This window comes from Panthera leo, chromosome F2, assembly GCF_018350215.1.
Source record: "Panthera leo isolate Ple1 chromosome F2, P.leo_Ple1_pat1.1, whole genome shotgun sequence".
NCBI classification, from domain to species: Eukaryota; Metazoa; Chordata; class Mammalia; order Carnivora; family Felidae; genus Panthera; species Panthera leo.
Genome location: NC_056695.1, coordinates 49,841,289 through 49,854,588, shown reverse-complemented (window position 1 = coordinate 49,854,588; position 13,300 = coordinate 49,841,289). Strand labels below are relative to the sequence as shown.

The following is a 13,300-nucleotide window of genomic DNA, read 5'->3' as shown; positions in this document are numbered from 1 at the left end:
ATTTCAGATCATGTCATGATCTCAGGGTTGTGGGATCGACTGACCCTATGTTGGCCTCCATGCTGAGCATGGAGCCTGCTTAAGATTCTCTCTCTCTCTCTGTGTTTCTCTATCCCTCTGCCTCTTTCCCCCACTCGTGATCAAGCTCTCTCTCTAAAATAAAATTAAAAGGGAAAAAAGGGGGGAAAAGACTCTACTAAAAAAAATAAAATAAAGAAACCTTTGAAGTCATTCACCTGGACAGTTTCAGAAAGGATGTCGCAACCACCCTGGCATCCCATCTTATTTTCCTACAGTGGTGTGTTATTTCGATAGCTTACAGGAGTTTCATTACATTTATAATTATTCCTTTCACCTTTACACAGCAGCCTTTTCACAATAATTGCATAACCTTCTTGGATTTCTTGTTTCTGGCTTGATGGCCAAATCAGGAATCTGAAATTACTGAGGCTTTCTAATTTTTTAATCACTTAGACGTATGTGTAATCTGAGAGATGAGGAAATTTGCAACGATACCGTCCATTCCACTATTGGAAACACCATCCCTGAGGTCACATGTGACCGCCTTGTCTTTAAACTCAAAAGATATCTTCCCAGTCTCTGTCAGTTGACTGCTGAAAGTGAAATCGGAAGAAGACCCGAAGTCAACCAACTGCCACAGAGTGGAAAGTCTAGAGGAGGGGGGACTTGAGGCACGGGTGGTTCCGGAAGTTCCAACCATGTTGTGAGAAACCAGCCTCTCTCCATCTCTCCTGCATGTCCTCTGTGTTGGCTCTGTTTACAAGACTGTTTCCCTGTGTTGTCTACACGGCTCCCAGAAGCCTCTTGTTTATAACCTTCCAGGTTCAAGTCCAGCAGGAAGGAATAAGGTCCCCATCTGCTCCATCTAACAAAAGTCTTGGAATCTGCTCTTACTAGGCACAGTCAGCTGGCCTGGGACATGTGCCCATCCCATCAATGTGAGGACTCCTGGGTGAAGGATTTCCCACAGAGAAACTCCAGGGCCTGTTAGCAGAATAAGGACAAGAACAGGTGCTGGAACAGCAGATGTCTACCACACTCTCCGACCCTTCTACAGCATTCAGCTCTGCTGCCCTTCTTGAAATTCTGTATTGCTGTCTTCCCTCACACGTTGCTTTCCCATACCCCTTCTGACTACCCCTCTTCTGTCTCTGCTTCCTCCTCCTCCCCTGTAGGGTGCAGGGCTGGTCCAAGGTTGTCTAGCTCTATCAGACTCAACTTTGCCATCCTTCCTCTGTGCCTTTACATACTCTGTTCCCATGGCCTAGCATGCCATTCCTTTCCCCACCCCTCATCTCTTTATGTCTGTGTCCTCTATATCCTGGTTCAAATACCTCTCTGTGAATCTTCTAGATCCAATTGTCTTCAAGACAGAAGTCGACCCTCCCTTTCCCCCAAACTCTTATCTTTATCCTCTCTCAAAGGTAGAATTTTCTGTTTTATATATTTTGTCATCTATTGAAGTATCGAATGTGTGTCACCATTGGCTGGCTCCTTGAGGACAAGATGATATTTATCTTTATCCCTTACCCCCACCCCCCACCCCCTTGCCCATCCAATCCCCTCCATGGTCAGTCCTTACAAAGCCAGTATTTGTTCATTAGGTTTCTATGGTATTTCCCATTTTATTAAGGTACATTCACATCCATCACCATATCCGCTTCTCAAAGAAGTCTGCAAGGGTGGAGGGGGAGAACAAATATCTCAGTTTTATGTATGAGAAAACTGAGGACCCAAGAGGGTGAAAGACTTAACAGAAGACCTCTAAACCAGTCTTGTGAAAAATCGGACTAAAACCCGGATCTTTAGAATTACATTACTTGCTATTTTCCAAGAAAAACTTGCTGGTACCTATTGCATTCTTAAAATCTGGAGAATCATTGATACCAAGCTGCTTTAGTTTCAAAGAGATTAAATATTTCACTCCGAACTTTCACTCCGTGTCTGCCAATTACTGGGGTTGTGTGATGGATGATTTGCTCCTCATAAAAAATATTTTTTTTTAATTTTTTTTTTTTAACGTTTATTTATTTTTGAGACAGAGAGAGACAGACCATGAACGGGGAGGGTCAGAGAGAGAGGGAGACACAGAATCGGAAGCAGGCTCCAGGCTCTGAGCCGTCAGCACAGAGCCCGACGCGGGGCTGGAACCCACGGACAGTGAGATCGTGACCTGAGCCGAAGTCGGACGCTTAGCCGACTGAGCCACCCAGGCGCCCCTAAAAAATATTTTTAAAAGGAAATCCAGATCAAGTATCAAGTGGTTCTTTCTGGCGTGGGTATTTTCATTGTTGCTGCTGCAGGTGATGTGTGTGTGTGTGTGTGTGTGTGTGTGTGTGTGTGTGTGTGTGAGAGAGAGAGAGAGAGAGAAAGAGAGAGAGAGAGAGAGTGTCTGCCTGTGTCTATGTGTTTTGGGACAGGCACGTTCTTCTTTAAGGGGCAGAATAAGGTGGATTTCTTTCCCCAAAGTGCCTTTTCTTACAAGGGAAAACAAACGCTTAAAACTCCAAGACTCTCGCTCCCAGTGACCCGGACCCCTAGACTCGGGACGACGGAACAGTCGGGGTGGTGACCGAGCGCAGCCGGCCTGCCCCAGCCTGCCAGCGCCAGCCTCGCCTCCCGGGGTGGAGCCCGCCCCGCGGCCAGCAAATAAACAGGCGGGCGGGTGCGCCCGGGCTGCGCGCTCCCCTGGGGTCCCGGAGCCAAGGCCGTCGGCCGCTCTCGGGGACCGCGAAGGAGGCCACCCCGCATGCGCGGTCGGCAGCCCTTGCCCCCCTCGCCATGGCGGCGCCGTCGCGGCTCCTGATCCGCGGGGGGCGCGTGGTCAACGACGACCTCTCGCAGGTGGCCGACGTGCTGGTGGAGGACGGCGTGGTGCGGGCGCTCGGCCGCGACCTGCTGCCGCCCGGGGGCGCGCCCGCCGGCCTGCGGGTCCTCGACGCCGCCGGCAAGCTGGTCCTGCCCGGCGGCATCGACACGCACACGCACATGCAGTTCCCCTTCATGGGCGCGCGGTCTGTGGACGACTTCCACCAGGGCACCAAGGTATCCGCGCCGCCGCGCCCTGCACCCCGGGTGCCCCGCCGAGCCCGCGGGCCTCCCCCAGCTGCCCCGGAGCCCCCGGGCCGCCGCCTGCGCCGCGCCGAGGGGCCCGCGGGGCCGGAGCGAGCCTTGCAGCCGCGACCGAGCGGCCGTAGGGCCGGGGTGGGCGGTCCCTTGCGAGCGCCCTTCTACCAGGCTCCCCTTCCCGCTGGCTTCCCCCCAGCTTAGGCCAAGCCACACGCCCGCTACTCCTCGCTTTGGGTAATTTGACACGTTTAAGTCAGCCTATCCTCTCGCCCTCAGTTCTCTGCACCCTATACTCCCCAACTACCCCCTTCCCTCCCCGCGCCTTCCCCATTGTCGCTGCTGTCCTATGGAAGTCCGCAAGTGTTCCATACTATCTCTACAATCTCTCTGTTTACCCGGCACCCCCAGCCATTTCTCCCCATCTTCCACCCCCAGCCAAAACCAAATGAAAAATCCGTTCCCCTAGTAGATACTGCCTGACTCCAAGTAGGCAGCGTATGCTGGGTAGTGGATGACAAGTCTGGGCAGGCTGGTAGCCTACTGGGTCCACAATCTTTGCCTCCACCCTCCAGTGGAAAAGACACAGCCCTGACAAGAATTTATTTATTTATTTTTAATGTTTATTTATGTATTTTGAGGAAGTAGGGAAAGGGCAGAGAGAAGGGGAGAGAGAGAATCCCAAGCAGGCTGTGAACTGTCAGCACAGAGCCGGAGGTGGGGGGCTTGAACTGAGGAACTGTGAGATCATGACTCAAGCTAAAATCCGGAGTCAGACATTGACCCGACTGAGGCCCCCAGGCGCCCCCTGACAAGAATTTAGAAGAGAAATATTCCAGGAATGGTCTCCCCAGCACTCACACGGGTGCCCAGGCAACCTGGCCCCATTTCTTCTTAATCAGCTGGCCCAGGAGATACAGAATATGGACCTCCTTCTTGATGCTTGAGCACCTGGGGCTTGGCTGATGGTGCAGGAGGATCAGATCATCAAACCAAGGTGGGAGAGGGTTGGGTTTCTCTAGACACAAAGGCCTAGAGGCTCTGCTCAATGAAAAGAACCTTGAACGTTTCTCCAAAGCTCCTGAAAATAAGATCTGGAGACAAACTGGGCTGCCTTACAGCTACATAAAGTTACAACCCCACTCAGCACTTTGGTTAAAGCTAAGCCCATGCCCTCCTTGAGGCTTGCATTTTGGGGTGAAGGTATTGATATCCTTAAGGCCTAAACTCTTGTGTGTGAAACAAATCAGGCTATTCGTCAAGATATTAATTGTACAGGCTTTCAAAGTAGTTTGAACTGTAGTTTGTTTACCTTACTAACTTCTTTCCAATAGTTTTATTCTCCTCACACACACTCTGTCCACATTTCTCAATCATCTATGATTGACCACACTGTTTAATAGAAAAAAAGAACAATTTGATCCAGAGAGAAGGGTCTGGGCAGGCTGTTCACATCGATGTTTGGAAAGCTTACTCCTAGTTACTGATTATTAACCTTTATCATCAGGGCAGTGGTCAAAGTGTTTTGTGGGACATATCATTTCTGTTGGGGAAAAGTGAACATTCATTGCCCTTTACTTTAAAAGTAAACTTTCCCAAACTTATTTTTTACGTTTTAAGTGAATCTTTCATATATAAAAGCAATACATGATTGTACAAAATTGGAAAAAAAGTATTAGGAAAGTAGAAAGAAAAATAGTACCCATAATCTCTAACTCCATTGACAACTCCTGTGTCCGTATATTGCTTTTGTGCTTTCTAATATGCTTTATTTTACATAATTGATGTGGTATTATGCATGTGTGTATGGGCCTGTGTGCATACCTGTCCATAATTTGCAACCTGTTGTTTTTGGTTACAGTACATACTCTTGCTGTTACCACAGGCTCATCATTAACAAAGTGCTTTGCTAAAGGCAGGGCATTCATTGACACCCCCATTTGCCAGGTGCAGAGCCTCTCTTTCTGGCCATCTGCCAGGACCACTAGTGTCATTACCCCACATCATCTCCCTTTTTCTCAGCAAGGTTCTAGAATGAGAAGCAGCCAGGATGCGGGGTTGGAATGCTGTTGGGGAGAAACATTCCTTCGCTTTCTCAAGATCATCCGTGTATGCCCCAAGGCCCTGGAAGGTGGTTCTTAGTCTTCTGTCTGTCGTTCTTTGGCCATTCAGGGATTCCTAGCATGGAGAGATGTGCAATTCTATTGTGAGAAGGAAGGTCTTTGAAGCATATCACAATATTATAGTCATCAACATCTGAAAGAACTTATCCACCAGCTGATTCTCTAGGCATCTCTGTATTTAAACGTTGTCAAGCTATTAAACAGACACATGTTCTTCATGAGCTTAGGATCTTAATTAAACCGAAAACAATATGGTCAGAGATGTTAAGGTCAAAGATTTAGTAAAGGCTAAATTCATGTTGAACACGAAAACAGTCCTCACAAAGACACTAAGTTACAGAAGTCTACTTCAAAATCAGTTGGATCCCAGGAGATCACCTCTCCTGCCCCCCAAAACAGAGGAGACTCCACATGGGTAAACACAGATACACAGGAGCATTAAAGCGTTGGCCTGAGTTCTGGAAGGACAACATTATTGACTCACTTTGCCCTCTTTTATAGAGTCTTTCATAATTCCCAAGGCAGTGTTGGTGGAGTTTCTGGTTTGGGGAAATAGGGGCAAAGAAATCTTTTGTAGATGTTGATTGGGCTGTATATTAATCTTGAAAAAATCTTATTAATACCATTACATAACGTTTATTTTATCAAGCACCTACCATGTGCTGGAACTGTGCTGAGTTGTCCACCATCTTCCAACAATCTCAGGGGTTGTTCTTTCATTTTGCAGCTGAGGAAATTGAAATTTAAGTCACTTGCCTAAGGCCACACACCAGTCAGTGACCAAGTGGCTCTTCAAATTCCTTACTGCCTGCCATTGCTAGAGCTCTTACCTACCTACTAGGCTCACTTCCTTTCTGAAACTATTGGGAAAATGTGTGATGTTTGTCCGTGTGGCAGGTGCTGGGATGAAAATGCTGGGTACGTCACATGCCGATGTGAGATGGCTTTTCTCAAAAACAGAGCAGGGTCATCCTTAAGAAATACAGGAGCTCTTCACTCTCCCAAAGCTGGAGGCAGTTAAGGTTATCAAAATAAATACATATTTCAGGAGTTAGGTTTGTGAGGCATTTGTACTTGAATTTATGGCTGCATCATTTCTAAGGGTAAGAAATGGGTACCTTGCATACAGAAAGCTATAAAGTAGAAATGATATATTATGCTTTCAGAGATGGGCCCCAAATGTTAAGACCAATAGCTTTTACTTTCTGCATGCACCAGGCAGATCATTTATAATATCTAACACATAGAAGGGATACTGTTCATGGTATTCTATTTATTGGTCACCAGATTGTGATGGGGCCCAATTTAAAAAATGAAATATAGGTCAACCAAAGGTTACATATTTTGTAAGTCTAATTTATGGCATAGGTTGGGTTTCAAGCCTAGAATTGATTTACTTAATTACAGGTAAAAGCTTTCTATCTGATGTAACTAATGGAAATAATTTTCTGCTTTAAAGAAATCATATTTCATTTTGTTGAAATATACTAGATGTACAGTGGTTTTCCAATATTCAATATCCATGAGGAAAAACAATGGGATTTTTTAAATGCAAATGGATATTGTGAGTTAGGTAAAGTTGAAGGAATTACGACTTTGCTTTTACTATATCCTGTGATAAGAGAGTAAATTATGAAAGCCTGGCCAGTTTCTAGATAGATAGATAGATAGATAGATAGATAGATAGATATAGATATAGATATTCAGACATATGCAGCTTGGAGTGGGTGGGCTCACATTAAAAATCTGGCAGCATCAGTAGCTGGTATAAGGATCTTTTTTTTTTTTTTTAATTGGGAAAACACACAGAACACTTTTTTCTTTTTCTTTTGTAGGACAAAAGTCTTCAAAACTGTCAAGAAAGGAAATTACGCTTTGCTCTGGGACTTTTTGGTAAATTGCCATCAAGATGATTGCTTATAATAAGGCAGTGGAAGGTGTATGATTAAGCATGCGTGTGTGGTGTATTTATAGAATTTCTTCACGTTGTAGAACTGCACTTCAGAAAACTTGGTCGCAAGTCAGATCCCTTTCTCTGTTGCTTGTGGGAGCTCCAGGCTGGGCTTTGGAAGCTGTGTGGGCTGACAGTGTGACCTTGGGCAAGTCACTTCTTCTCTCAGAGTTGTTAACATTTCCTTATCTATATTATGATGCCTTGGTTGGAAGAACAATCTCAATTTAAAAAAAAAAAAGTGAAAGTAATGAAAACAATATATATTATTCATTATCCAGCCCTCAGGAAAATGCTGGAGCGTTATAGTTGCTCAATATATATTGCTTGAATAACTGCCTTTTTTTAAAAAAAGGAAAATACAGTTGAACGTAAAGAAAAATAATATTTAAATCACCTATAATGTTTAACATCTTGCTTCCCGTATTTTCACGGTTTTCTCTTTGGGGCGCACATTTTTCCTTCTACTAAATTTTGTGTGCTCTCTGGAGACAGCCTCATTCATTACACATTTCCCCCAGAACCTTAACTGCCGTTGGAGAATGTGATTTCCAGGGCCCTGTTGTCCTCGCCAAGGCTAAGCCTCACAGGTTTCTCTCTGTGTTCTTGTCTCTGTGCATCAGGTTTCTATTTCGGCCTGTCTGAGGATATCACAACCTCAATGTCCCACAAGCACTTTGCACTCAGCATGTTCCGAACCAATTCATCCTTCCTTCAACTACGCTACCCGTTTTTCATCCTGTTTCATAAACTGTTAAAAGCTCCCTTCCTGTCTTCTCAGTGGTTGACATTTTGGTGGTTTCTGGGTTCTTGGGGGTTTTTTTGTTTGTTTTTTGTTTTTTGTTTTTTTGCTTGTGTAACAATGTTGGGACATAAATTATCATACGGATTCTTGATAATTGACTTAGAAATCACCCTTCAGAGTGAAATGACTGGACCAAAGAGTCTTAGATTGATCTTAAAGGAGTTTAATACATATTCCCAGATCAGTTCATGCTCCCATGAGCAACGCATACAATTCTCATTTCACTGAATCCTGGTTAATTGTAACTACTGCCTTAAACAAAAAAATCAATGCCAATTTAATAGGAAAAACAGAATTTCTTAATGTTTTTAAATGAGCTTTTTTTTCATTGCTGGTGAAGCTGAGCTTTGAATGCTCTTCCTGTGCTAATAGCTTGCATGCTCCAGCTCTAAGAGTTTATAATTCTGTGATTTTCTCGAGTAGCTCTTTACTGATTACAAAGTTAATCTTTGCACTAATCAGAGGAAGAAAAAAAAATCTCAAAGATTAATTAGAAACCGCTTGATGTTAAATAGGGCCCCATTAAGGGTGTTGTTTGTTAGGAATTCTTTCGCTGAACTTGACAGAATCTAGGACTTGCCTTCTTACAGTTTTCATACTTGAGTTCTCCCTGCTTTTCAGTTCCACTGCATGTTTCCTCCTCATTTGCCTGAGGGTTTTTAATGTCCAACAGAAGTAGTGTGTAAATCAAGGTTTCCATGATGCTACTGTCAGGAAGGAAAAAGTTTTCCTATATCCTCTTATGTTTAGTAACTGGGACATGCAAATTAACTGACAAAAGACACATTAACAAGAGAAAAGACAGATCTTTAAAATTCAGGTATATGCAGGTTCACAGAAAAATGTGACCCAAGAGGTGGTTAGAATTTGGGGTTTATATACCACCTTAACAGGGGAGAGGAAAGGAGAGGGCATGTATGGGAACATAAATGACTTCTTAATAAGAGAAGAGGGGGAGTAGAGAGGACACTGATGGGGAAACAAATGACTTTTAGGAAAAACAGATGGGCTCTTAAGAAAATCGGTGGGAAATATGATGGTTTGTGACAAGGTCTATTGAGGTGTGGTGCAAGTTTCTAGTCTCAGGTGTTAAGAGTCAATCTTCCCTGGTGGTGAAACTTCCTAGAAGGGGATTTATTACAGTTGAGTTTTGGGAGGCTTTGCTTTTAGGCAGATAAGGGTATTCGCACACACACAGACACACACTCTCACACACCTATTCTTAAATACCTTCAGCTCAAAATGATTTTTATGCCACAGAGGCATACTCTGGACCCTGGCACCACAATTTAAAATGGAATGATCCTAAACTAAGGATTTTTCAAGTTGATGATTAGATTTTATTATTTCAGCCAACAATATTTCTTGGAAACCCACAAAGTGGCTGGCACTGTGGCTGGGGTAGAGATGAAAACCATGCTCTCTGTTCCCAATGGCAGACAGACTAGAGGTATATGGGGCTCTAATGTATGTTGGCCTTCATAATAAATTATATACAGTAGACTTTGAGCTTGTGGGCTTAACTTTGATGATTGTGACTATTTTTGAGTGAATGCTTAAGGTCTGGCATTTTCCCTTTCACCAGGTCACCAGTCCTAATGGCTTGCTGCATCACAAACTATGTTTCTGAGCAAGTTATTTAGCAGATAAGAGAGCAGCTGCCCAGAGTCTACTGCTCGCTTCCACTTTGTGCTTCTCCTGTCATAGGTCAAGTAACAAACTGAGGGAGGACACTTCAGTTCTTCAGTTATGTTTCATTGCAAGTACTAGAGAAATTGATATGGTGATACTCATGAATTCCCAAATCCTGAGGATCTGTTCACACATAAAAACAAAGACCTTAAAAGTTAAAGTACAATAAAGTGTAATCTTTTTTATAAAACAAGAAATCACTTGGGGTGCCTGGGTGGCACATTTGGTTAAGCATCCAGCTCTTGATCTCAGCTTAGGTCATGACCTCATGGTGCAGTCGTGAAATCAAGCCCTACATCAGGTTCTGCACTGATGGTGCAGAGCCTACTTGGGATTCTCTCTCTCTCTCCCTCTCTCTGTCCCTCCCCTGCCCTTGTGTACTCTGTCTCGAAAGAATGAAAGAGAGAGAGGGAGAAAGAAAAAAGAAAGAAAGAAAGAAAGAAAGAAAGAAAGAAAGAAAGAAAGAAAGAAGTCATTTGAGGCCAATATAGATTCTAATCTGTTAATTAACACTGATTAGGTGATGAGCTTTGGAGAAAACTGAGCATTCAGCTTTCATATTTGCTCAGTCTACATTCCACATTAACATGTTCATAGAAGGATCCAGAAAGCTCCATGGCCAGGGCTAGCAATATTTTTAAGAAATGAAATGTCACATTAACATGCAAATTACACTGCTTTCTCATTTTGCTATTGGAAAAGTGAATCATCATAATTACTCCATCTCATAGCTACTGGAGGAAATTCATTGATCCCTCCCTTCCTTTCTCCTGTTAAAGAACAGAAATTCAGCTGAGTAAATTTGAAGATCTAATTGGCTTTATTAAGCGATTCATGAATCAGGCAGCATCCCATCTGTCAGGTAGAAAGAAGCTCCAAGTAGTTTACAAAATAGAAGGTTTGTATAGGAAGGAGAGTGGAGAGGGAAATTATTTAGCAAAAGAAAAGAAAGGATTGGTTCCTGAAAGGTCACTCTCTCTTAGGGGGAAGGGCAGGGGGTCTTATCCTGAAGATTACCTCATCTTACTTTGGGGGATGGAGAGGGTCCAGATGACAGATTACCTCATTGGTGCCAACCAGGAAATTCCTGACTACATTTCTGAGGCAGAGCTGAGATTGCGGTAAGGTTAGGTATTAAACTCTGGTTTGTGACTTGGCCTAGCTAGCATTAGTGACTCCCTCTTGGGCCTGTGCTTTTCTTTTTAACATTCCCTTAAACATTTAAAGAATATTTGTGTACCAGGCACTGTAATAGGCACAGAACATACAGAGTTGAAACTACATCCATCCAGTCAGGATCTCTGAGGGATGGGATAAATTTCCCTAGATGATGCTGGTGTGTACCCAGGGTTAAGAGTCACTGGACCAAGTAGAGGAGGGGCTGGGGAGGAGAGAGCAGGAGTGACATCTCTCTCTGAGGTAGAACGGAGCTCAGAGCTCTCCAAGGAGAGGGAGGAACAGTGTCATTGAAATGGGTCAAATGGGTTGGAAGGGAGGTGACTCAATAGCAAACAGAGGAGTCAGCTAAAGTTTCAGCCTTATGGGATGTGTAATAATTGTGTTTTCTCCATTGTAAGAGCAAAAGGGAAATCAATATAAGATCAGAAGTGGTGAGCATGGCTAGGGACAAGGTGACAGTGAAGAGGCTACTGCTCTAGTCCAGTCAGAGGATGTAGGTGGCACTGGGCAGTGGAGGTATAGACGCAAGAAGTAAGGAGATTCACGGACGATGTAGGAGGCAGCCTGGGGAAGAGCTGGGCTTGCCAATGGGTTGGCTCTGGCAATGTTGAGAAGAAGAGAGAAAAATGCCAAGGGTGACTCTTCAGTCTGGTTTGCACAATTGGATGGACGATGGTGTGGCTAATATTTCAGACTTGGGGAGACAAGGAGCCGGGCACGGAGCAGCAGTGCGGAGGACATCTTTACAAAGCCAAATGGGCTTCTGGAATCGGAACATAAATTGGGATCCTGAAGTTTGTTTTCATACGTCTTAGTGACTATAGGAAAGCTGAGAATTCAGCCCCCTTCCCTAAGGCTCAAATTGCCCTCTTCCATCTCCTTCTGCTTTACTTGGGTTGATTAAGCAGGTCCTATGATTGATTTTCATAAGACAAACTCATTGGTTCCAGGATGAGCTTAGAAATGAAAATTCGGTGACACCATCAAAAGGAAGACGATGCTTGGGATGCCTTCAATAGTGATATACAACCTAATACATTCTTAAATAGAATCTTGTGTTATATAATATTGTGACCCCGCTGTTGGAGTTTATCTCAATTTATGTTCTATCACATTTGCACCTGATACAGCACATGCTCTCCTCCACCCCCCCCCCCCACCCCTGAAGAAGGCTTTAGATAAATTGGAAGGTTTTCAAGGGAGAACAGCCAAAGTAATTAGGAGCTGAAAGAATTGATTTATGAGCCAAGATTAGATAAGGTAAATACATTTTGTTTGGCTCTCTGACAAATAAAAGTGGCGTGAAGTCTATCAGCAGCAAAAACGAAGGAGACAGTTGAGGTTCACACAGAAATATGAGAGAAATTTTCACCCTCTACGGGTTCTCCCTCCCCTGCCTAAACTCTCTCCATTCCTCAAATGTTAGGTAAACCCTGAACATCTGTGACATGAACCTAAAAGCCTCCGATGATAAAAGCAGTTAAACAGACGCTGTGGCTACCTGAGGTGGGCTGGGAATGTGATGTTCTGACCGGTCGGTTTGTTGAATCAAGGAGATTATTCCAGGGGCAATAGGTCTGTGAAGGGGAAGCAGCAGCAGTGTGGGGCCCTTCCTTGTAGACCTTCTAGGGACGTATTACTTCCACAGTGATTGTCACAGTGACGAATATCTAGTGAGCTAAATAAAGTTCTGTTGCATTTGTGGATTTCCAATTCACAGTTTGACAGTTGTTTTGTTTCGTAAGGCTTTTGGTTTCTTAAGTGCTTGATTCGTTTTATCAACCTGTGCCTCTCTCCAAGTAATGATTCACTGATGACCAGAGCAACTGGCTGGAAATCAGATCGCACTCTACCGAAGAGTGGCTCAGGTGAACCAGCCGGCGTAGGGCCGAGGCCCAGAGTAGGCTGAATGTCAGACTTACCCCTCAGAGTCCTGTGCCCCTCCGTGTTGCCTTGGAGAATCATACCACATCTCTGAGCCCCCATATCCTCAACTGTGAAGTAAGAAAAACAACTCCTACCTGTTCCAGACTGTAGAAAGGCTTAATTAAACGAGCTAATGTGTATAATAAGATGCTTAACCCAGGCCTGGGCATTCACAAGCCCTTCTTTGAACAGGCAAATAGTGGGGTGCCTGGGTGGCTCAGTGGGTTGAGCCTTAGACTCTTGATTGCAGCTCAGGTCATGACCCCAGGGTTGTGGGATTGAGCCCTGTGGCGGATTCCTTGCTTAGTGTGGAGCCTGTTTAAGATTCTCTCCCTTTCTCTCTCTGCCCCCTCCCCTGCTCTTTCTCTCTCTCTCCAAAAAAATAAATAAATAAAAATGAAGAGGCAAATACCTCCTAGGAGGAGCACATCTCCTTTACCTCTACTTGGGATTGTACATCCTCAGTTCTGGCACACACGTGACTCCCCAGATCCAGTAGAACAAGGAAGGGCCATTTCAGGTCTTGAAATAATATTC

At 44.3% G+C, this 13,300-nt stretch overlaps 1 protein-coding gene across 1 annotated transcript in view; it reads left to right on the top strand.

Annotated features, from left to right (window-relative positions):
* The first annotated feature begins 2,715 nt into the window (after nt 1-2,715).
* Nucleotides 2,716-13,300, top strand: part of DPYS (dihydropyrimidinase) — an 80,204-nt gene continuing 69,619 nt past the window's right edge. The window contains exon 1 of the mRNA XM_042924310.1: nt 2,716-3,066. Within this exon, the coding sequence (XP_042780244.1) occupies nt 2,803-3,066 (264 nt within the window). The 5' untranslated portion in view covers nt 2,716-2,802. The remainder of the gene's footprint in view (nt 3,067-13,300) is intronic.